We start from the raw sequence: 23342 nt of genomic DNA on the forward strand, positions 1-23342 counted from the left end.
TATTCCTTTAGTATTTTTTGAGAGATACAAATTGTCACGTTCCATTTGGGATATTAGATAATAAAGGCTCAGTGTTACCATCCTGTAGTGTGCCTAAGGGAATGTTTTAAAGTATATTTACAAATGACATTTAAGATTTAACTACAATGACAAGAGATGTCTTCATAAAAAGTGAAGATCACCTGTTGGTGATCTATGATTTCTCACTATCTAGTTTCTTGCTATCTCACATATGTACTTTCAGAATACTTTGTACAAAATGCTTGTGGATCACTACAAGGAAATCTATATAGTTCACTCCCTTGTACATAAGACTAATATTACATAATCAGTTTCTACTATTCCCACTGTACTTATGACTCCCTTAAAATTAATTCATTCAATAAATATTCATTGAGCATTTGTAATGTGCCAAGTGATATTGTAGCTACTAGAGAAATTTAAGGAAACAAAACATTGACTTTTTAAGTTTTCACATTCTCTCTTTGTACGAGGAGAACACTTACTGTTAGGTAGGAAGTCAGTTATGAGCTTATGTGTGTGTGACAGGCCTAAAGAGAAGACATCTATATGCATCTGCATCTCAAAGTCATCCTAACAAGGTTTCAGGGGAAGCCCAGATTTCGCATCCTGCCTGCCCTGCCCCCTTCTACCTGATAACCTGCCAGGTGGAGACCCTCACCCCTCCTGCTTCCTGCCTGATAAATCTTCCACAATCTCCCAGGTGCAGCCCAGTATCTGCATGTCAAACACCCTGCTCCCTTCCTCAGGTCTGATAACATTTGCATCCATAAAGTCCTTTGTTTCAGACCTTCAAGAGAAGTTTTTCTATTTACATCCAAAAAGCCCTTTGTTCCAAGAGGAGCAGAGGTGGGGAAGCAAGACCCGTCTCCTTAAAACCCCCAGCCTCAACTGGACTGCGCGCTCAGCTCTCTGCATCTTTGCTGAGCCGCCCGCCTGGCCTGGCCGGGTGTACTCTCCACTCACCCATGCAGCCCCGCTCTCCCCCAGTCTGAGGGACTGGGCACTCTCTCTCTGGCCCTGTCTGGAGAGGTGCCCATCCGTCCTTACAGATGTTCCTTCTTAATAAACCTTGCTATTTTACCTCCCACTACTCTCTGTCTCACGCCTGAATTCTTTCTTGCGCGAAGACAAGAACCCTGCAATTTCTCCGGTAACATTACTAATTTAAATCATTACTTTAACTACTTGTGCATCAAAAAGTGTTGATAAACACACTCTCTCCCATGCCCCCAAATCATAACCTTGAAGAGGAATTCGGAAATTAACATTTTAAAAAGTTCTCTGGGTTCTTCATATGCATTCATAGCATGTCAAATTTGGGGAAGAATCGCTGCCCTATTCATAGTGTAATACCCCAAAGAATTGGTAATTTTATTGGACTATATCAGTGAGACTCCTTGTGATTAGCCTAACTAAGGTTTACCAAGTATCTCTTCTTTGGAGAATATGGAAGCTCTCCAGGTTTTCACAGCCAACCGCCTAACAAAGATTAATAAGTAAAACTTCTTAAATGGTATTATTTATCTTTAAACAAAATGGTATGTCTATGGGGCAGATATTACTATATTCTGCTTCGTGAAAGAGAAGAATTAAGCATTATTAAATACAGATCCTAGAATCAAAGATGATGTAGATACAGGAAGTTTTCTCATCAAAGAAAGCAAGACTAGGTGAATCTCTGAAACTCATTGTACACATTCCAAAAAATTGTTCAATAAAGTAGTTTTCTGTGAGTTTATGATGGTATAATTAATAATCAATGCTAAACAATACTCAATACCAGCAAAATACCACAAGGTCAATGTCATTCAAAGAGCAAAGGTGGGCTTCTTATGTGCCACATGCTGTTCTAAGTCCTATTAAGATGACAATTCTAAAAACACACCTATGAAGCATTTTTTGTTATCATGTCCATTTTACAGGTGAGAAAACTGAGGCATAGAGAATATGAATAACTGGTTAAGGTTACTTAGCTAGTAAATTAGAGCCAGGATTTGGACCTAGGTGCTACAACAACCTGTGCTCCGAAATACCAGGCGAAACTGCCTCTCCTGAGTTTTTTAATCCTGTCATAGCATCAGACTAAAGAAGTTCACATGGTTCTATTCTAGGAAACAAAAATGTGTTGATTACAGCTTTCCTACCCAATCTCTTAAGTGGTCTAATTCTAACTCAACTCACTTTTAAAGGAAGGTAACAATGCAGATGAACAGGATCTTGTAGCTTGTTCTAGCGTAAAAGAAACTTGGCTCTAAATCTCAGCACTGCCACTTGACTGCTATATGAATGACCTCCCGACAAGTTATCCCCTCAAAACCTAGTTTAGTCAGTTTTAGAATGGAGGTTATAGGCCGGCGCCCCGGCTCACTTGGCTAATCCTCCGCCTGCGGCGCCGGTACCCCGGGTTCTAGTCCCGGTCAGGACACTGGATTCTGTCCCGGTTGCTCCTCTTCCAGTCCAGCTCTCTGCTGTGGCCCGGGAAGGAAGTGGAGGATGGCCCAAGTGCTTGGGCCCTGTACCTGCATGGGAGACCAGGAGAAGCACCTGGCTCCTGGCTTCAGATTGGTGCGGTGTGCTGGCTGCAGCGGCTACTGTGGGGGTGAACCAACGGAAAAAGGAAGACCTTTCTATCTCTCTCTCTCTCACTGTCCACTCTGCCTGTCAAAAAATAAATAAATAAAATAAAATAAAGAATGGAAATTATAATAATACTATTGCTTAAAGACAAAATAAGAAAGTCCATCTAAGCACATAGGAAGAGCTCAGTAAATATTATGTATGTAACACATACATAACACAGCATATAATAAATACCAGTAGCATAAATAAACTATGAACCAAATGACCTCTTGATTCTTATACTGGCTCTAAAAATTGTTTTTAATCTTAAAAAAAAAAAGACAGTAACTAAAACCACGAACCAAATCTTAAGCCATAAAAACCATTACATCTTGCCCATGAAATCAGAAAGGCTATTGGACCCATCATTCTATATGTTTTTCGTTATCTTTTCTATTCCAAAATGCATGTGGTCTTGCATCCTGAGACACCTTGCATAATATAATCACTGTGACTCCAAGAGGTCAAATGGGCAAGCAGTTAATGCTTCTCTGAGAAAAGCTCAATAATTCATTTTACAAATTTCAGTTCAAAGACTACCTCGAGGTTAAGGGAAATTGACATTCGGTCTGTGAACTTAATGTCAAGCTCCAGAAAAACTCTGGGCAGCACATGTTTAGTGATTAAGAGGACGCAAACAATAAAGATGTTGCCAAATTGTAAAACAAGACTTGGAAACCACAAAAAAATGCTGCTAGTTATTGATTATGGTGACCATTCAGTTCCTATTGAGCCACCTAAAAGAATCATTCATTTTCTAGCAGAGAGCCTGCTCATTTGCAAGATAAAAGAGAGGCATTTCTGCACATGCCCATAATGTTCTTCACCACTGGGGGCAGCTTTACATAAGACTGCATTCACTGAAACCAAAGCAACAGTCCGAGCAGCTTTCAGAATGACAGTCTGCAGAAGTGAGCTGAGCGTGTGCACGGTACGGGGCTCTCCTGCCTTCTGGGCTCCAACGCAGCTCTGTGGCTGAACTGGGTGCTCAACACAGGAACAGCTGGGCTATGGAATACAGATGTGGCCGCTCAGGTAGCCCCACGTTGCCTGAAGGAATACATCATGCTTTCTGATAAGAAGAAATTGTAGAAGACAGTTTTTTTTTTTAGCCCCCTTCTTCCCCCCCCACCCCCCAAAAAACCTGTAAAGATGCAAAAACGTAATATCCATGAAGATCCTATTACCTAGGAAGATTTTGATGTTTTGCTACAAATGCGCTTTTGGGATTTATTTGTTCTTGGAGTGTTCTGCGTGGCTGGCAAAGAATAATGTTCCAAAATCGGTCCATCTCCCAAGGGGTCCAATTTTTCTTCCTGGGTGTCAGTGAGCCCTGACTCACTACAGTGCAGCTGACAGGGGCTGTCATGCAAGTGGCCCCCTAAGCCAAAGCAAAAGACTTAAGGACGACCTTTGAACAATACAAAGGATGGGTATGTTTTGTCATTTTCTTTTCTTCTTAAAAAAAAAAAAAAAACCCTCTAGTCTGTGTAATAATTCTGCCTTAATGATTTTAGAGATTACCTTGCTCTGATCTAAGACTATAAATTCAATTGCTTAATGGACATGATTTCTTGTTTAACAATTAAAAAAAAAAAACCTTAAAGGCAAACCTTTTTAAATTACAAGGAGATGATATTTGATGTTAAATGTTGTTACCTAGATTTACATTCTTAAAAATGAAAATATATGCCTATTTTTGTTTGATTAAAAATGAATTCTTTTTTGGGGGGATAACTTTTCTAAGTTGTTTTTATTTCCAGGTTTCAATGTAATTAGGCTACTGAGCGGATCAGCTGTAGCACTGGTTATAGCCCCCACTGTCTTACTGACAATGCTGTCTTCTGCCGAACGAGGATGCCCTAAGGGCTGTAGGTGTGAAGGCAAAATGGTTTATTGTGAATCTCAGAAATTACAGGAGATACCCTCAAGTATATCTGCTGGTTGCTTAGGTTTATCCCTTCGCTATAACAGCCTTCAAAAACTTAAGTATAATCAATTTAAAGGGCTCAACCAGCTCACCTGGCTATACCTTGACCATAACCATATCAGCAATATTGATGAGAATGCTTTTAATGGAATACGCAGACTCAAAGAGTTGATTCTGAGTTCCAATAGGATCTCCTATTTTCTTAACAATACCTTCAGACCTGTGACAAATTTACGGAACTTGGATCTGTCCTATAATCAGCTGCATTCTCTGGGTTCTGAACAGTTTCGGGGCTTGCGGAAGCTGCTGAGTTTACATTTACGGTCCAACTCCCTGAGAACCATCCCTGTGCGAATATTCCAAGACTGCCGCAACCTAGAACTTTTGGACCTGGGATATAACAGGATCCGAAGCTTAGCCAGGAATGTTTTTGCTGGCATGATCAGACTCAAAGAACTTCATCTGGAGCACAATCAATTTTCCAAGCTCAACCTGGCCCTTTTTCCAAGGTTGGTGAGCCTTCAGAATCTTTACTTGCAATGGAATAAAATCAGTGTCATAGGACAGACCATGTCCTGGACCTGGAGCTCATTACAAAGGCTTGATTTATCAGGCAATGAGATCGAAGCTTTCAGTGGACCCAGTGTTTTCCAGTGTGTCCCGAATCTGCAGCGCCTCAACCTGGATTCCAACAAGCTCACATTTATTGGTCAAGAGATTCTGGATTCTTGGATATCCCTCAATGACATCAGTCTTGCCGGGAATATATGGGAATGCAGCAGAAATATTTGCTCCCTGGTAAACTGGCTGAAAAGTTTTAAAGGTCTGAGGGAGAATACAATTATCTGTGCCAGTCCCAAAGAACTGCAAGGAGTAAATGTGATTGATGCAGTGAAGAACTACAGCATATGTGGCAAAAGTACCACGGAGAGGTTTGATCTGGCCAGGGCTCTCCCAAAGCCAACGTTTAAGCCCAAGCTCCCCAGGCCGAAGCACGAGAGCAAACCTCCTTTGCCCCCCACAGTGGGAGCTACGGAGCCCGGCCCAGAGACCGATGCTGACACGGAGCACATCTCTTTCCATAAAATCATCGCAGGGAGTGTGGCCCTCTTCCTGTCCGTACTTGTCATCCTGCTCGTTATCTACGTGTCATGGAAGCGGTACCCTGCCAGCATGAAGCAGCTGCAGCAGCGCTCCCTCATGCGAAGGCACAGGAAAAAGAAAAGACAGTCACTAAAGCAAATGACTCCCAGCACCCAGGAATTTTACGTAGATTATAAACCTACCAACACGGAGACCAGCGAGATGCTGCTTAATGGGACGGGACCCTGCACCTATAACAAATCAGGCTCCAGGGAATGTGAGGTATGAACCATTGTGATAAAAACGCTCTTAAAAGCCGGGAAATAAGTGGTCTTTAATGAACTCTGGTGACTATAAAGGGAACACGGTGCCCCCATCCCCATCTCACTTTGCTGGCAAGGTCCTTCCCTGTCTTAGTGCATTCATAACACTGGTCATTTTCCTTTCGCACATAATCAACCCATTGAGATTTAAATACCACAATCAATGTGAAGCTTGAACTCTGGTTTAAAATAATACCTATTGTATGTGACCTTTTACTGATTGCTTTACTGTCTCATGGTTTTTAAGATAAAACTTCTTCCATAAGTAATCCCCACACTTGCTGTTACTCTCCTGATAAAAACAAAGATTTGTAGTTAATTGACAAATCAAGGAAAGGGGTGTGTGATCCCAGGGACTCAGAGCTTGAGCTGATTCTAGGAGATAGCTTGATTATAGGAACACTATGGAAAGAGCTTTTAAAACAATGCCGGGTTTAGAAAAAGAAAATGTAGGAACATATCTAAAGACCATACTGGATTAAAGTAGTAATATTAGCAGAGGTATCTGAATTACAATAAGCCATGCACAGATAAAGAATACATGTTGCAGTGTTAAAATACTGCCAAAGTGGACAACTGTAAAATGTGAGCATGGTGAAAAATACAAAGTTTTACACTTGAAGCCTGTCTGTGAGACCCAGCCATGATAAATCAGACCTGAGGTTTCATTGTCACTTTTTCTAGGTTGTATGTTTCCTAGATAATTAATTAAATAGTCAAGAGGCAAATTTAAGGAAGCAGATTTCCCCCACGGCTCCTTACATTAGGCAGTGTTTAGAGATACTGTTGCAGATGTGAACCCAGCTTGCTACATGCATGTGGCTGGAAGCTTACCTGAATTTCTCTTCACAGCTTTTTTTTTTTTTTTTTTTTTTTTTTTTTTTTTTTAAGACCCTAATATAGTCAGTGTAATCATTAGTTCTGTCATGTTCTTCTGTTCAGGGTTTGCCAGCCTGTCCTGTTGTATTCCATGATGTTCCCTGCACACACCAGTACCCTAATGACTGACATTTCATTCAGATGTGTAGAGAACACATTCCAAGGCATGCTTTCCACCAACAACCTCATTCAACAAGATGAATTTGAAAACACCTTAACTAATGCATAAAATAAATCTTAAAGGAGGAAAAAAACAACCACCACACAGTTTTTTTTTTCTTTGCTACTGTTGACATTACCATGTTCATCTGTATTGTGAACTCATCCATCAGTACAACTCTGTACAGATCCTGTTGGCAATCTGCAAGCTGCATGCATGTTTTCATGTCATTGGTGAAAGTTTATTGACTGCAGCAAAAATATAGACTCTGTATTTAAATAACTTGAACCATAGTCCATTAAGATTTTAGAAAAATATCTTTAGTCTATATCATGTCTTTCATCCTCCACAATGAACAGTTGTATCATATGAGCAAAAGCCAGGAATTGCAACATTGGGGCTGTTTCATTTAATTTGGCTTGCCAAGCCCTACATCTTTAACCATGTCTCTGTTCTTTCAAACAGAATCACTGCAGCAAAGAGAAAAAGTGAATGGCTATTTTTACCAGCATTTTTATATAGTATGGAGGATTATCATATGCTAAGAGAAAAAAAAATCTAGGCAAGTCACTATGAAATATAATTGCAAGGAAGCCAGATAATTAAAATCATACTTCTGAAGCAATAAAGAAATAGAAACACTTATAGTGGATTTATCAAGGTACTTGAATTTTGATTAAATCTTCAATTAGATGCCAGTTTAGAAAAGCATTATGGCTATAATATATTTACTAATGAATAATTATTGAATATATATTTATTAATGACAAATAGCCACATATTTCCAATTAATTAATAATGCAAATACTTCTTTACAGTACTATGAGCTAGATGACTGAGTCTACTATAATGTTTTTCACTTAAGTTGTAATTTAAATTTTTTCATAAAGCAGTAAATACATATTCCATCTAGAAAGAAATTTTCTCTGGTCAGTCTCATTTTTATCTGTATTAAGTTGATTATATTAATTAAATGCAGTGAGAAAGCCCATTTCTGTTTATTGACGATATTCTGCTTCATTTGTGATGGATTCCAAGTATATTTAGATAACACACATTTATACTTACATTTTAATTCAGATGCTATGGTACTACTACTATATATAAAATATATATATTGAATGTAAAGTGTTTCTAAAATTGAAAGCCATTCTGTAAACAAATGACCATTTTGATGGCTGATCATTTTGTAAGCCCAACTTATAAATATAAGAATAGATGATATAACTGATTTTGATTCCAGACATGAAATTACAAAAAAGTTCTTTTCTCCCCCTACTTTTGGGGAACTGGAAGCCTCTCCAGTTCTCAGTATCTTCTGGACACAAACATGTAACTCTTGTAGGTTAGACATTAACCACTTCTCCATTGTAAATTTGCAAAGCCAACTGACAAGTGTTCTGATCAAAAGTTGTTACCCTCAACCTCCACCCCATGGCACTTTCTGGACTACAGATCATAAATATATTTTCATAAGTCTTTTAAACTTACTATATCTTAGGGAAACATTACTGATATTCAATTTTCTAGGGTAAATTCACGCTAAATATCTGACCTCCCTGAAAGGCAACAACAGTTAAATTAAAAGCCTGACAAGAGACACCCTGATGCAGAATGGACTCCGTTAGTACTCTGCATGCTATCATGACAGAGAAGAAATGCAGCTTAGTCTCTCTGAACTGCATGTGTGGGTTTTTTCTCCCCATTTTCTAAGTCCCAATAATCATGGTGCTACCATAGCATAGAGTTAACAATCCCAGTGCCACAATCTTGTAAGCAATACTGATTAAAGATACTTTCATTTTAAGTGAGTTTGTATTTTCCAAGGATGTTTACATTTTTTTTTATAGGATTTAAGTCATTTTTTGCTTGATTTGTTGAAGTCAACTACCTAGGTAGGCCAACAGGCAATAAACTGTTTTTCTATGGAGCAGCAGTGACCTCCAGTGGCTGATTAGACTAACCACAGTTTATTCATGCATCGCAGCTTTTTATCCTCAATCCTTGCAGAAAGGTACTTAACAACAGGTATGTTGCCGTTTATCTGTACGCCAGATTTGAATTTTACTTAGCTGATTTCTCTTGAAACATAATTATTATGTGGTTTTTAAAAGTTTTATTTTTCACAATGACTTTTTTAGTAACATCAGAACAGAGGCCATAGAACTTGTACTAAGGGCTATAAATCTGTCCAAAGATGAAGCACAAATAACAATGCAATGAGAATAGGTAAGAAATTGCTTAAATTTTTTACATGCACTGATATTAGCCAAATAGTCTGAATTTTTAATTAAATAGGTTATTATTTTCTATAGGCAGGATACTGAAACATGATGTAATTTAGATTGGGAAATCAAATTTCAATATATAAATATTGAAAGAATAAGCAACAGTTATTTATTATTAGAAGGGATATCAGAGATATTAAGGGAAGGAGGCCACCGGTTCTGTCTCTAGAAGTCTCCAGTTGCTGATCATGCCAGTGACCTGTGCTTTGCCTCAGTGCTTTCTCCCTCCCTCCCCCTTTTCAGCCAGCTGAACACTGGTTCTATTAGGCTCTCTGACAATGATGTTACAGTCTAAGAGGTGATGATTCATGGATAATGAAATTACGCTCTCCTTCTGGGGAAGGATAATGCAGAGTCAGATTCACGGATTTGGCAAAGGTTTTTAGGATGCTATAGGTGCACGATCCATCTTCTCTTCCCTTGACATTTACTAAGATGAGAACTCAAATAGTTTATTTAAAGTGTGGATTAAACAAGCATCAGAAACAAGTATCGGAACAGGAAGCCTAAGACAAAATGATTTACAGGTATGACAGATGAGAATTACTGAGCCACGAGAAATAAAAAACTCAGGAATTATGTTGCTTGTTCTATTCCTGTTTTCCCTGGGTTCTTATTAGAATCTAGACCTGCAGCAAATCCATGCAGTTTTCTATTCTTGTATTCTTTAGCTAGATACATAAAAATCAGAGGCAGTTGGGAGAAACTATGGGTAAGAAAAATAATATCAGTACATTTAAATGAAAAAGCTAAGTTAAGTGGAATAGCTTGTAAAAGTGGCTTTTAAAAAGGGAAAAAATATACAAGTGAAAGTGACTATTGCCCTAATCATAAGCCTACAGAATGGGACCCAATTTTGCTTGATCTCCAAAGTCATTGATGATTTTGATTTATAAGGTAGAATACAATAAAATTGCTTCGAAAATAGTAAATAAAATTGTTTATAATTCCTTTTCATTTGCAGAAAATATTATAGCCACATATGGTAGAATATGGGCCTTAGAAATTGAGACATAAATTCAAGATTCTCTACCTTTTGCTAATCAAGTGTTTTCAAGACAACTTTTAAGTTTTTCTGGACTGTAACTTTCTCATGTAAAAAATGGATATATTCTATTGATTATTCATGATTATTGAAAGGACCAAATATGAGCAGTACTTTGTAAACACTAAAATGGAAGCAATCCACTATTTTCAAAGAGCACTCAGTGCTTCTTGGTGAGTGTACTGGTATTCTATGTTTGGCATAGGTCAAAAAGCAATTGAGAGTCTATGTTACAGAAGTCCAAATTCACTTATATCAATATGAGTATAGAATTTACCTTTGACCATTTGTGTGTGTGTGTGTGTATATATATATTTCCATTCCATGTTGTCCAAATCTAGCATGTTGTCAATAGTGATGACTATTTACAACAGACATAAAGATACCAACCAGAGTATACAGAACCAAAAACTTACCAAATGAAATCAAAATTTTAGTTTTGCCCCAAATCAAGTCAGGATAGCAAGGGCTTTCAATCAACAGAGAGGTTTATTTGTCCATCCCCTCTCCCAGATCACTGTTTTCAGCCCTTGTTGACTTTAAACTATGTAATTATGATATTTACATGGCAAGATGACCTCATCATTGAGCAATAAGTAATTATTCATAACATGGGACTGTGAGAATAGCACATATTCTAGGTATCAATCACAGAACATCTATTCTGTTCTTGTCCCTCCTAAACACACCCTAATGGTAAGCTGTACACAAATTTTCTTCCTAGTATAGAAACAATTAATAACTTCATCTTTCAGTTGTAATCACTGATATTCAGTGTATTAAAAAATAAGTAGTATAAAAGTACAAGTTATTTTTGTCTTTTATGAATAACAGCATACTTGCTTATATAAAATCACATACTTAACTCATCAAATAATAACCAGTATAATCATAAATCTTTCTCCACTTCATGTAGTGGGGCTTACAAAGTACAAAGTAACATATGTATTCCCAAAATTCTTATAAGTTAAGCAGACACCAACTCTTCTGCTTTGATAGCTAAATTCCTATGACATCTCTAGAGATCACAGAGAGAGGATGGTGGTTTCTCACAGGAATAAGCACTTAAGAATGTTATGCTGCTTTAACTTCAAAGGCTGATAGATGAGTGTTCTTGAGTTAGGTCTCCTGAAGAAGTCAAGCGAACTCTGGGAGCTCATAGAGGATATATGGAATAGTCTCCAGAATATATGGGTCATAAAATAAGACCAAGCGGATCCAACATATTTTACAACTGTGCTTTATGACAACAGAGCTTCTATTAGCAACAAATAATCCATTTTATTGGTTAAAAAAGAAAAAGAACTTCTATCATCCTTATCAATGAATATTTTAATGAAAATTAATAACTTTCTTGACAATACTCTATGCTGTGAGTTTTTTATTATTATTTTCAAGGGGTCCTACTCCTCCCAAGAGGCAATTTTCTTCATTTCTTTCTCCCATTCTTAAATTGTTTTGTCTCCAAGTCCTCTACTCCTTGTATTATAATAAAGTCATTCCAATAAAATTCACGCAATTTGACCATTTCACACAAATAATAACCTATCTCCAACAGAAAAGATATGTACATGATATATTAAAATAAAAGACAAACTTAACTGGCTGACACTTTATCTTTCCAGCCTGTAAAACACTTTAAAGTTATATTCTGATTTTCAATAGAAAAAAAAAAGAGGAAATTTGGCAGAATGATCAGTCTGGTAATTATTAAACCTTACTATTTTCCTTTTTAATTAACTAACACCAAAAAGTAAAGTACAGGATTGAGGTATTGGGTTACTCCTCTGTATCTCACCAATCAAAAACACTCCTACATCATAATCATAATTTTGTTTTCTCAGGGATCAAATGCAAACATTTTCCCCTCACATATGAAGTGATAAACACTATATCTAACAAAAGTATTTTTAATTAAAGCTTCATCATATTAATTCTATCTATTCTAAATGTAAAATACTTTTAGCCAGTAAAGATCAAAGGACTTCAAATAAGCCCTCTAGGTGCTCAAGTCTATTAACGATATGATAGTAAAAAGACAATGTTCTCCCATAGACAGATTATCATATAGGGAGGATATGCTATTGAATACTGTTTCTGGTTTAAACTGGGTGGTCCCACATGTAACCAAATTGTGCTTCTCATCATTAATAACAGTCTTCTGTACTTTCTGAAAGAAGCAAAATGCTTACCAGCCTCCATTTGATGCAATTAATCAGACTCTCATAAGAAAAACTGTAGAATACACTATGTTGATACTGAAGAAATACCAACTTTAAAAACTCTGATAAACTTGTGACAAGATTATTACAGTAAAAAATGCTAAGTCACAAGAATGAAAACACTCTAAGGATTTTACAACAGTGAAAACACTAAGACATTTCAACACTGACTCAGCACTTTGAGATCAATCCTGACTTGTACTTGACAACTTATGAGAGGTTTTGCACAATTTGTACAGAAATTTGAAGTGAAAATTCATAAAGGCTGGGATTGTGTACAGCCATATATCCAATGCCAGGGTAGGTAACAACTTATGATAATAATGAAAAATAGAATATTTGAAAATTTGTATAATTTAGCAGAAGCTATATCATATAAGTATTTTCCCACAAAGTTAGGCATGTTATAGAGTCCTAAAGAAAAACAGACCATATTTTACTGTATATTTTATTACATTTTTATATGTGTGTCTATGTATCTTGTGTAACTGAGTCCTTATTTTGTATAAGGAATCTATGTATGTTATGTCATGATTGGATAAGACTTTTATAACTTTCATAATAAACTCATTTTTTAAAATACACGAACAGGCCTTTCAGTGAATTATCTATTAATCGCATATATTTTTATATCTTTATAAGTCTACCCAATAATAATTCAGACCTTACCCACACTTGGCTTCTCAAGTCAATTTATGCATATCCAGTGCCCCTTAGGAAATTATTTCCAATGGTCACCATTAGGATGTTCCTCTACTGTCTGAATTCTAATCTGCCAGTCTAGTCTTCTTCCCACCCTATGGTACCCACTCCAACCCAACTCATGTCATTAAAGGCAGCATGCACTTAGTCCTATATACTTTTACAGAGGGGATTAAGTAGTAAATGTAAAAATCACATATATTTTTATGAGCTTCTCCTCAGCTGTTTTATGGTCTAACACATAGAGATGTGTAGGGTATTTATTAGTTTACACTGAAAGGCAAAAGCATTAAACTAGCTATAAATTTTAAAAAAGGTCAAGGTAGATTTTTTAAATAGTCAAAACCTAATATATTTCTAAAATTTAACAATAATCCCAAATTATAAACATCTTATATTTCACTTTCTTCACAGCAGAATTACTCTCCAAGTTTGCTGTCATAATTATGTAATCTTCAATTCCCTCTATTTACCTATTTCTAATAGAGAGAGGTGTCTAGTTTGTTTTATTTGTTTTTGTTTCATCAGTTTTATGATTGCGGCTTTTAGATTTTCTCTAGAGCGCAATTGAGGCAGGTCTGGAATGTCTGCCTTCTGTCTCAGCTCCCATTTCTGTGCTTTTCCTCTATTCAGAAGGATTAAAAATGCTGAAATCTCTTGATCCAGTTGTGTATAAGACTTTCTTGAATCCTTATGGCTTATCAAATAAATGTCGGTTCCCAGATCAAGAGCAGTAGCATTGTCCCTTCCAAGGGCACTTACATTTAAATAAAGATAAAAAGCCTTTAGCTAGAGGTAAGAAAGTCATATACTAAAAACAGATATAACAACAGAGTTCAGGAAAGTGCTTCTGGGGGGTTAACAGTTTGTAAGCACATCTAAAATCATCCTACATAGATTGCTCTATATTTTTCTCAAACATGAGATAGAACCTTACCAGGGGAATTAAGCAGGGCAAACCATGTTTTTCATTCAATAAAATATATTGCAGGGCTTTCTTCAGTGATTTTTACCTGTTCTTTCTCCTCTGTTTTTCTTCATGAAAAAACAGCCTTGTATTCTAGAAAGAACTTTGGCTATGGATCCAGGAGGAACTAGCTTGAAATCTGGTTCTGGGACCTAATACCTGCAAATTCTTCAGTCTTGGCTTCATTTTTTTTTTTTTTTCATTTATGAGACAATGTAATCCTCACAGAACTGTTGCAAGAGGGCAAGGAATCAGCATTTCTTAAGTATTTCATGTGCTTTTTATATAGGCATATTTGATATATTATTTAATTTAACTCATGTAAAGGTCCATGAAGATTAAATGAGATGACAAAGACAAAATCACTTAGTACAGAGCTTGGCTCATCATCATAACTTTCTCGTTTCCTTCATTAGCTTTGGCTGCTAAGAATTCCAGTATCACAGTGTGCTTTAATAATGAACATAGTGCACTATCATTTTTTACTTAAAATGGAGTATCTGTGTAAGAAATAATTTAAATGGCCCTAAGGTCAGTGGCATCGAGGCATATGGTTAACACTGAAGAGTGATGGCGGTATACATTCAACATCCTAAACCCCCTAACAAAGTCCAGTGACATCGTCTTTATTTCTGTATAATTTCCTGTGTTCTAATGCTAGTCAGTTCCTCAGTAGCACAGACTTTCCTACCACTCCTCCCTCTGTACTTTTTCTCAGGCAGTTTCTTTTATGAGAAATGCCTTTTCTCCCCCCCGCCCCCCCCAGTCCTCCTGTCAATTCTCAGTCTTTCTATGACATATCGAACTCAAACTCTCCTGACTCTACAAATCGTGATCTTGCCCTTCCCCTGCTATTTTTTTAAAAGATTTTATTTATTGATTTGAGAGGTAGAGTTACAGACAGTGAGAGGGAGAGACAGAGTGAAAAGTCTACCTTCCATTGGTTCACTCCCCATATGGCCACAAAGGCCGGAGCTGTGCCGATTCGAAGGCAGGAGCCAGGTGCCTCCTCCTGGTCTCCCATGCGGGTGCACTTGGGCCATCCTCCACAGCTTTCCCAGGCCATAGCAGAGGGCTGGACTGGAAGAGGGACAGCTAGAACTAGAACCTGCGCCCACATGGGATGCCCACACTGCAGGCAGAGGATTAACCCACTGCACCACGGTGCGGCCCATCTCATGCTATTTTGTACATGTATCAGAACTACAACTCTTGCTGAATTGTTTTAGAGTTATTAATGTGTCTTCATTCTGTTTTTTGAGGAAATGGATCATCTCTTCTTTCTTATTCCAATTGTGATTGTGTTTTATTCTTGGTAGGTTTTTACAATTAATTCTCTAGAGTACAATCTAGAGTATAATTCAGGTTATTATAAAATTACAATCCAGAGCAAATATTTAAATTCTATGTAGACTTAATTGTGTCAACATCATTTACTTATGTAGTCAATATATACACTTTTTGGTTTTTATTTCATATATACTTTTTGTACTATATATATATAGTCTTTTACTTACATAATTTTAAAGAATCATATTCTGATTTAAATGACTTCTATGTTATGAATAATCTACTAGCAGATTCCCTGGATAAACAAAGTTGTGAACATTTTTGGGATATGTTAAAGTGCCTAGGAGCAAAGAAAAATTGAGACAAAGGAATAATATTTAATTCTAAATATAAATATACTTTGATTTTAGTGGAGCCTGGATAGTCAACTTTTGTTGTAAAAGCTGTGTATTTGTGACTTCTTCTTTGCCCACCTCCTCCTGGGAGAAGTCCTTTGCTCTTCAGTTTGGATGTCTCCTTACCGTATTCCCAATTCTACAAGGCTTCTGCTATAGATACATACCAAGGCCTCCCTTCTTTTACTACACAAAGATGATGCTGCACAGTTTCACAGCGTCCAGGTTGCAAGTCTTTGGCTTTCTGAATATACATATTTCCAAAGTTGTTATTCTTCTGGAGACTTCAAACTTTAAATACTCAGAAGTTGATAAGCAGTAACACATTTTTTACTTCCTAAATATTTATTATGTGGAAGGCATGTTAGAGTCTATACAAGTCAATCTATACAACTTAAATATGCACCTTCAGACTGTGTTAAAGGAAAAAAAAATGGTTTTTATCTCTTGGAAAAGCAATAATTAAAATGACATAGTCTAATAAATTAATGCAAAAGGGAGTTAAACCTTTTGTTTGTATTCAATAGCTTTATTTGGATCTATAAGTGGAGAACTATAATTTTGTAAATGGTAGTTTAAATTCAAAAATAGAAATGACATCCACCCTAAAGTATTTTCAAGTTGCATTTTAATTGTAATTTACAAGGTAAGGTAGATTTGTAGATCATCCAAAAATTCCTTTCATGTGAAATATCACTTGGGCTCTGGCCCTTATTAATCTTTGCCATCATTAGAGTAGATTCATTTTGAGAAAACATATAACAAGAGAATCGAAGTGAAAATTTTATGTAGTCTAAAATCTTATAGCTATATGAGTTTTTGGAAACTGTGCAGTCCATTTTCTTATTTGAAAGTCCAAGCTAATTTCATTGTATTTTTAACAGTCTTCCAAGAACTGCATTCCTCAGCCCTTTTCTTGGTTATCCGTTCTAGGATTTCATTACAAGTAATGCATCACATTTTACTTGTAAAACCTCTTATTAAGATATGCCTGATGACTACTTACATTACTTTCAAGTTTTTGTTTCTATTCTCTTTAAAGAAGAAGAATTTAAAGAAGTGTTTGGGGTTTTATTTTCAGTATTAAAATTGCTTGGTCTAGCTCAGATACAGGAACCTGGGACCATGGACATGGTTTGAAAAGACAAAAAAAAAATATCACTGTCTGAAATTTGTGTTAATCTACTTTTGGTTCAAAAATTCTGCACAGGGTATTTGATGATGCTGAATAAAAGATTCAAGCAACTAACTAATCCATAGCCAATCATAGAAGAAATTTTTGAGCAGATGTATTCAGCAGTTTTCAATATGTTCATAAATCATATTTTCAGAGGTCAAATTTGTACATAACTCCTTGAACCATGACTATGTCCTCATGTTCAACTCAATTTTAAGATCCAGCAGTGTATTGTGCAAAAAAAAAAAAAAAATCAATGGTTAAATTATTCCCATTATGTTGGTTTCATTCACAGTGCTCACTGATTAGATTAAAAGGAAGAAAAAAAAAAAAAAGAAAGTCTGTTTGATGTTCAATCTCAACTATCCCCCAGTATAGATGTCATCTCTGATAATATGACAAAAAATGATTTAGGTTTCTAAATGCTTTGGTGCACTCCAATAACAGCATTCATCCTGTAGTGCCTATATTGTAGCTCAAAGTGCTGTAAAAAATGCCACTGAGTTTTCTAGAGAATCATTTTAGAATTAATGAAACCCTCTCCACCTGTAATTTAAGAAAAAGGAAAAAGTCCAACACTCTTAAAGACCAAGGGGGAAAGGCAGTTTAAGAAATAGAAGTCCTCTGTTTATCCAGGGAGGGACTTTACAAGGCAGACAGCTACACCACAGTAGAGAGACAACATTTCCTCAGCTGATTCAGTTAATTAAAATGCACAGTTACCACAGGCTTTCTTAGAGCCTGCAGCTGAATGACTGAAGTCTCCATTCTACTCCACTGTCACACAGAACGTGAAGAGGCAAACATACTGCCCAAACACAATTTGACTCACTGAAATTCAGCACTATAAACACAAAATATGTTTCTCGGGCACATTTTAAAAGATGTATTATCAAGATTTATGACATATGGATAGAAATAATTTGCAGCTAGTCACCATCAAGAGAATATCCTAGGTTTCTCTCACAGTAGTTTTAAGTAAAATCTACAAGTAAATCCTAAGGGTAGAGTCCACTTTGAATGCAAGAATCATCAACTTTTTCCATTCGAATGTATGGAATTTGAATCTGACAAACAACTTGTCTGTTGCCAAAATTTATGAGTGATATGAAAAATCAAAGGCCACAAAAGCTATTTGTCAAATAAACTGCAGAATGCAATATCAGTCTGCAAGGCTCATTTGCAGAACTCATGATGAGCATGGGAGGAGGGGATGCTAACAGCTGCAGCCCTGCCTGCACTGCCCGTGCCAGCCAGAATTCAAGCTGCGTGAGCTGTGTGTAGCTGAAACAGAGGGCCAACAAATGATTTTTTTTTCAAATGACAGAACATCTTCTTATATCCAAAATTATTAAATTAATACATCAACAAATAGATATGAATAACTACAAAACCATTTTAAGATAGATCAGAGCTATCATGTTTTAAAGTATTCAAGTTTCATCCATTCATGGAAGACTACTTTTATTTCATGGTGTAGGGGAGAGATCACAGACTTTAATTCATTTAATTAAATTTAGATTTAAACTCAAGGTGCAGTTCTGATTAGCCTAATATCATGACATGGCATCAATTTTCTCATGCAAAATGGGAAGAGAAGGGAACAAAGGATAATTTTGAGTTTGAGCTGAGGTAGCACATACTTGTGGGCACTGCTGTCCAATACAATTTTTCTCCTCCTCCTTCACATTATGTTTTTAAAATGCAGTACTTGATTGGAATCATGAAGTCGAAGTTCTCATAGTCAACATTTAAATTGGCAAATCTGCAATCTATCAGAAATTATTCACTATTCCTGAAGTTAAATTTAACAATCACTAAATCAAACCTGAAATGGGTCTACCAGAAATTTGGATGCCTTCTATATATATTTTATAGTGGACTTACTGCATTAAGTATTGTACTGTAACAATTTTGCTGTGCACAATAGAAGCATATTGTTAGTACTTTGTTTTTCTAATAATTCAGTATAATTTCTGTTTCATGAACATTATTTGAAGAACTGGCTCCATTTTCTTTCAAACCTTTCTTTAAATCACCCCCATAATGTATATCTGTCCCTATCTCTATCTTTTCATCCCTCCTCCTACCTGTTTGTGACATGGCCATATCACGTCCTTGATTATCTGTTGTGGTAAATCAAATGTCCTGTGTAACTCAGCACCTAATTTATTTTTAATGTAGAACAGTTTATTTATATGGGGGCAGAAATATGCAATATTAATATTAATTATTAAATTCCATCTGAGTCTGTGAAATGATGACTTCATTATGGAAAAGCGTATTATCTAAAGTGTTATAAAAAAAATTCCAATAAATGTTTATCTATCAATGCAGATAAACAAGTTGATTTTTTTCTTCAGGGCAAATAAAACACAATGGAGGTCAAAGGATGTTTGAAATTTGGGGTCAGATTATTAGGAAAATCACTGAGTTATCTGATTAGTTTTTGAAATTCGTTTTATAGAGCTTGAATTTCCTTTTCTCAAGAAATACATTTGATACATGTCCTTCACTGGGGATATGTTAATAATAATTAGTATTTTTAAATAATTTTATAATAGCAGAGATGAAAGAGCTATGAGATTCTAAATGATACAAAATCTGTGAAATGGTAGATACTTAACACAAACCTCACAGAGCTGTTACGTGAATTCATTAGCCAATCAGTTAGTAACTTTGAAGTGTTAAATCTTATTAGATTTTGTTTACACTTTAAAACCTGAGAGAAAAATCTTCTCTGTCTGGAATTAGCAGCTGACTACACTATTTAAACATATTTGCTTTTTCCATGTAATATTTTCAAGATGCTCTTTACTGTTCTTATTTTTTACCAGATAATTCCTGAAAAGCTCATCTAGATCCTGTTGCCCAGCCTCTTTGTTTTTCAGCATAGGCATTGTGCAGTCTTTAGAAACCTTCATGGTGGATATTTGCTATATTAATATAAAATACTATACTAATACTATACTAATACTAATACTGCATTATACTAATTTAAAATACTATACTAATATAAAAGTATTACTTGCTAATAATGACATCAAGTTATTTAATTTCAAACATGCTACTTTAAATGTAGTTTTCTATCTTTGACATTATAAGAAAAGAAATATTCTGTTGGGTAAACTTGAGAGGAAGCAGGAAAGGGAAAGAGTTGAAACCCAGTCAGTATCTTGCTCTTTGAAAAAGTTGAGAATGGATGACAGAGCCATGACTAGGTTAGCAATATTCTAATTACAGGAAGCATCTCTGTAATTTCATCAAAAATGTTTTGTTGGCATATGAAGTATAGCAGATGCTCTATCATCTGTCTACAGCTTGATGTAGACCTGGGCACACTTGTGTTCTCTGCTCCAAATCAAGAAACAGAGCATGAGCTTCACTCCAAAGATTCTCTGGTTCTTCCATCACTAGTTCCATCTCCAAAGTAACAATTAGTGTTACCTCTAACAGCATTTGCTATCTTTATCTGTTTTGGTGTTTATATAAGTAGAATCATAAAGCATACACCCTCTTTTGAGTCTCACTTCTTCCTCGCTTGATATTGTGTCATGAGATACTGCTGAGCTGTAGATCTACAAATTTCTAATGTCTGCCCACCACCTCCCCTGACTACTACCCTCTCCAAATAAAATAAATCCCTTTCCTATACAAAGAGGAGATTGCCTGCTAGAAAGTCCTTGATGAACTTCCTATCTCATGTATTCCATAGCTTGTGTTACTCAGGAAATGTGAGTGGAAATCTTCCTCTAGTCATATTTTTTTCTTTTTTCCACCAGTAAATATAATGCGAACTTAAAATATTTTCTACTTTTATAATCTGGAAATGGATAAAGCCAATTCTAAGGAAATCACTGAGGTGATCATGTTCTTTAGCTGTCCTTGTTTTCAATTCTAAATCCCTTACCAAGCTCCCCTCCACACCACAGTCCACTGTTTCTTGTTTTCAATTCATAGAAAGCCAACCTTTCTCTGGGCATTTTATGTTTACATATGAGTAAACTACTTCACACTGAGGTGTTGATATCTGCATCATTCACTCTTTAAGGTATGAACTCAGGACTGTATTGTAACACACCAGACCCACTACTCTTTGATTACTCTCAAGTGGGGCTTCTTTAGAGCTGCTTACATTGATGTGTTTTGAGGTCCCTCCACCATGAAGGAATTCTAGAAGCAGAGGAGCTATTGGGCTCAATTCTGTTTTTATTATGAGAAACTTATTGAAATTATTTTACTATATCACAAACTATTCTTTGCAAGGGCCCATAGGAGAAGGAAGAATAGTTCTGCTTCTTCCAAATAATTTTATTCTACAATATATTGTTATTCATGCAACTACTCTTGCCCTCCCTGTCCCCACCCCTATTCTTTCTTTCTCTCTTACTAAAAATATCAAAAGTATCAAAGACAAATACTTCTAATCAATGTTCAGTACTTTTACATATATATTTTTGGCTTACCTTGCTACCTCTTAGTTTCATCTATTTTTTTTTCTTTTGTTCTCTTCCTAAACACCTTTGCTGTTGGTTTTTTTTGTTTTTTTTTTTTTGTTTGTTTGTTTGTTTTTTGGTCAAATACTGATAAATTTAGGTAGGATACAGATTAATTCAATAAAATGTACTATCTCTTAAAGGAAAAATTCTAGACACTGGCAACAGGGCCAGCTGGTAAATGGAGGATTATATATTTTAGGCAAGGATTCTCTTGGCAGTTCTCATATTATGCCCCATTGGTGAGCTGTGTAATCAGAGTTTGGAGAAGCTAATATTGAAGAACTGTGTGTTATGTTATCTCATACAAAGAAGGTTTTTTTTTTATTATTATTTATTTACTTAAAAAGTAGAGAGATAGAGGCAGACAGACAGAGACCTTCTATCTACTGTTTTACTCCCCAAATGTCCGCAACAGCCAAGGTTGGACCAGAACTCCCAACTATTTGAATCCTCACCTGCTGCCTCTAAGCATGAGAATTAATAGGAACCTAAAATCAGAAACAAAGTGGAGACTCAAACCCAGGCACTTTGATATGGGATATGTGTATCATAAGCAGCGTTTGATTGCTATGCCAAACTCCTGCCTCCATAAAGAAGGCTTTTAAAAAGCTTTGATGGATGCATTGACCAAAGATAATTTCCATCAAGCAAGTGGGCAGAATGAGAGAATATCTAGAAAAAAATCTAGATCAAGAAAGAGGATTAGAGATGAATTTACTAGTGTGACAGCATGGAGTTGTCTTTTCAAGACAGCACAATCTTACCGTGTTTGTTATGTGATGCTTTCTGACTACTAGTCAAATCTTCTTTTCAGGGCTCTCAATTAGAGTTCTACTCGGGAAGATTTGATTAATGCATTATTTATATAAAAACTATTGATTTATGGAGCTTAACCATAAGATTCAGGATAGCTCATTTCTTCCCAATATTTATATTTACAGGAAGAATATCACAATGACATGGGAGTGTTCTATCCCTGATTAGTAACCCACATAAGAAATCATCCAAATTGACAATATTGAAAATGGTAAATGATAACAATCTATTTTTTATTTCCTTCATTTCTAGGATCTTACTATCAAAATGAGGTAAAACAATTCACAGAAACTCAGTGATAATGCGTAAATAATTTCACACAACAGTCCAAATTGTATTTCACTGAATTTTTTTTTCTGAAAAAGGGGAAGGGTAGAGATGTTTAATGTGGATCTCTTAATTAAGCTCTGCATTAATTTTTAGATCAAAAGAATAATTAAAGGTTCAACTATCTCTCTGCTTTGCTGCTAAAGCTAGTTGATTATCAGACTATAAGAAAAGCTTGTACTCTTATGAAAAAAAGTCCAAATTCATTATTACACATTAGCAAAAATGTATAAACTTCATTGATTATATTCCTAAAGTGTTCAATGGAACCATTCAGCAATATAACAGAAGGAATATTTTGTAAATATTTATTTTTGCAGATATTTATTGTCATAAAGTTTTGTAATTATTTTATAAAAATTTTTTGTTAATATTTATTTACTTATTTAAATATATTTTTCAAATCCAAAATGAATTTATTGAAAAATTGACTGGTGGAAATAATATAGTAAAACTCTCTGTTGGAAATACCATAGTAAAAATTACTAAGGCCAGTATAAAAATTACGACCTAAAAGTCACTTCAATTCAGCAGTGACTACAGGATTACACATGATTGGACTACCACTGTGTATATTTCAAAGTTCATAGTATACA

The 23342-nt window shown here is 35.7% G+C and overlaps 2 protein-coding genes across 2 annotated transcripts in view; one reads left to right on the forward strand and one right to left on the reverse strand.

The window, feature by feature from the left end:
• CTNNA3 (catenin alpha 3) overlaps nucleotides 1–23342 on the reverse strand; it is a 1620267-nt gene that overhangs the window by 983296 nt on the left and 613629 nt on the right. The gene's annotated exons all lie outside the window — the stretch shown is intronic.
• The window catches only part of LRRTM3 (leucine rich repeat transmembrane neuronal 3), a 172969-nt gene continuing 153699 nt past the window's right edge, over nucleotides 4073–23342 (forward strand). The window contains exons 1-2 of the mRNA XM_062215141.1: nucleotides 4073–4076; nucleotides 4407–5938. Coding sequence (XP_062071125.1) covers nucleotides 4073–4076; nucleotides 4407–5938 — 1536 coding nt within the window. The remainder of the gene's footprint in view (nucleotides 4077–4406; nucleotides 5939–23342) is intronic.

This window comes from Lepus europaeus, chromosome 17 (genome assembly GCF_033115175.1).
Source record: "Lepus europaeus isolate LE1 chromosome 17, mLepTim1.pri, whole genome shotgun sequence".
Taxonomy (NCBI): Eukaryota; Metazoa; Chordata; class Mammalia; order Lagomorpha; family Leporidae; genus Lepus; species Lepus europaeus.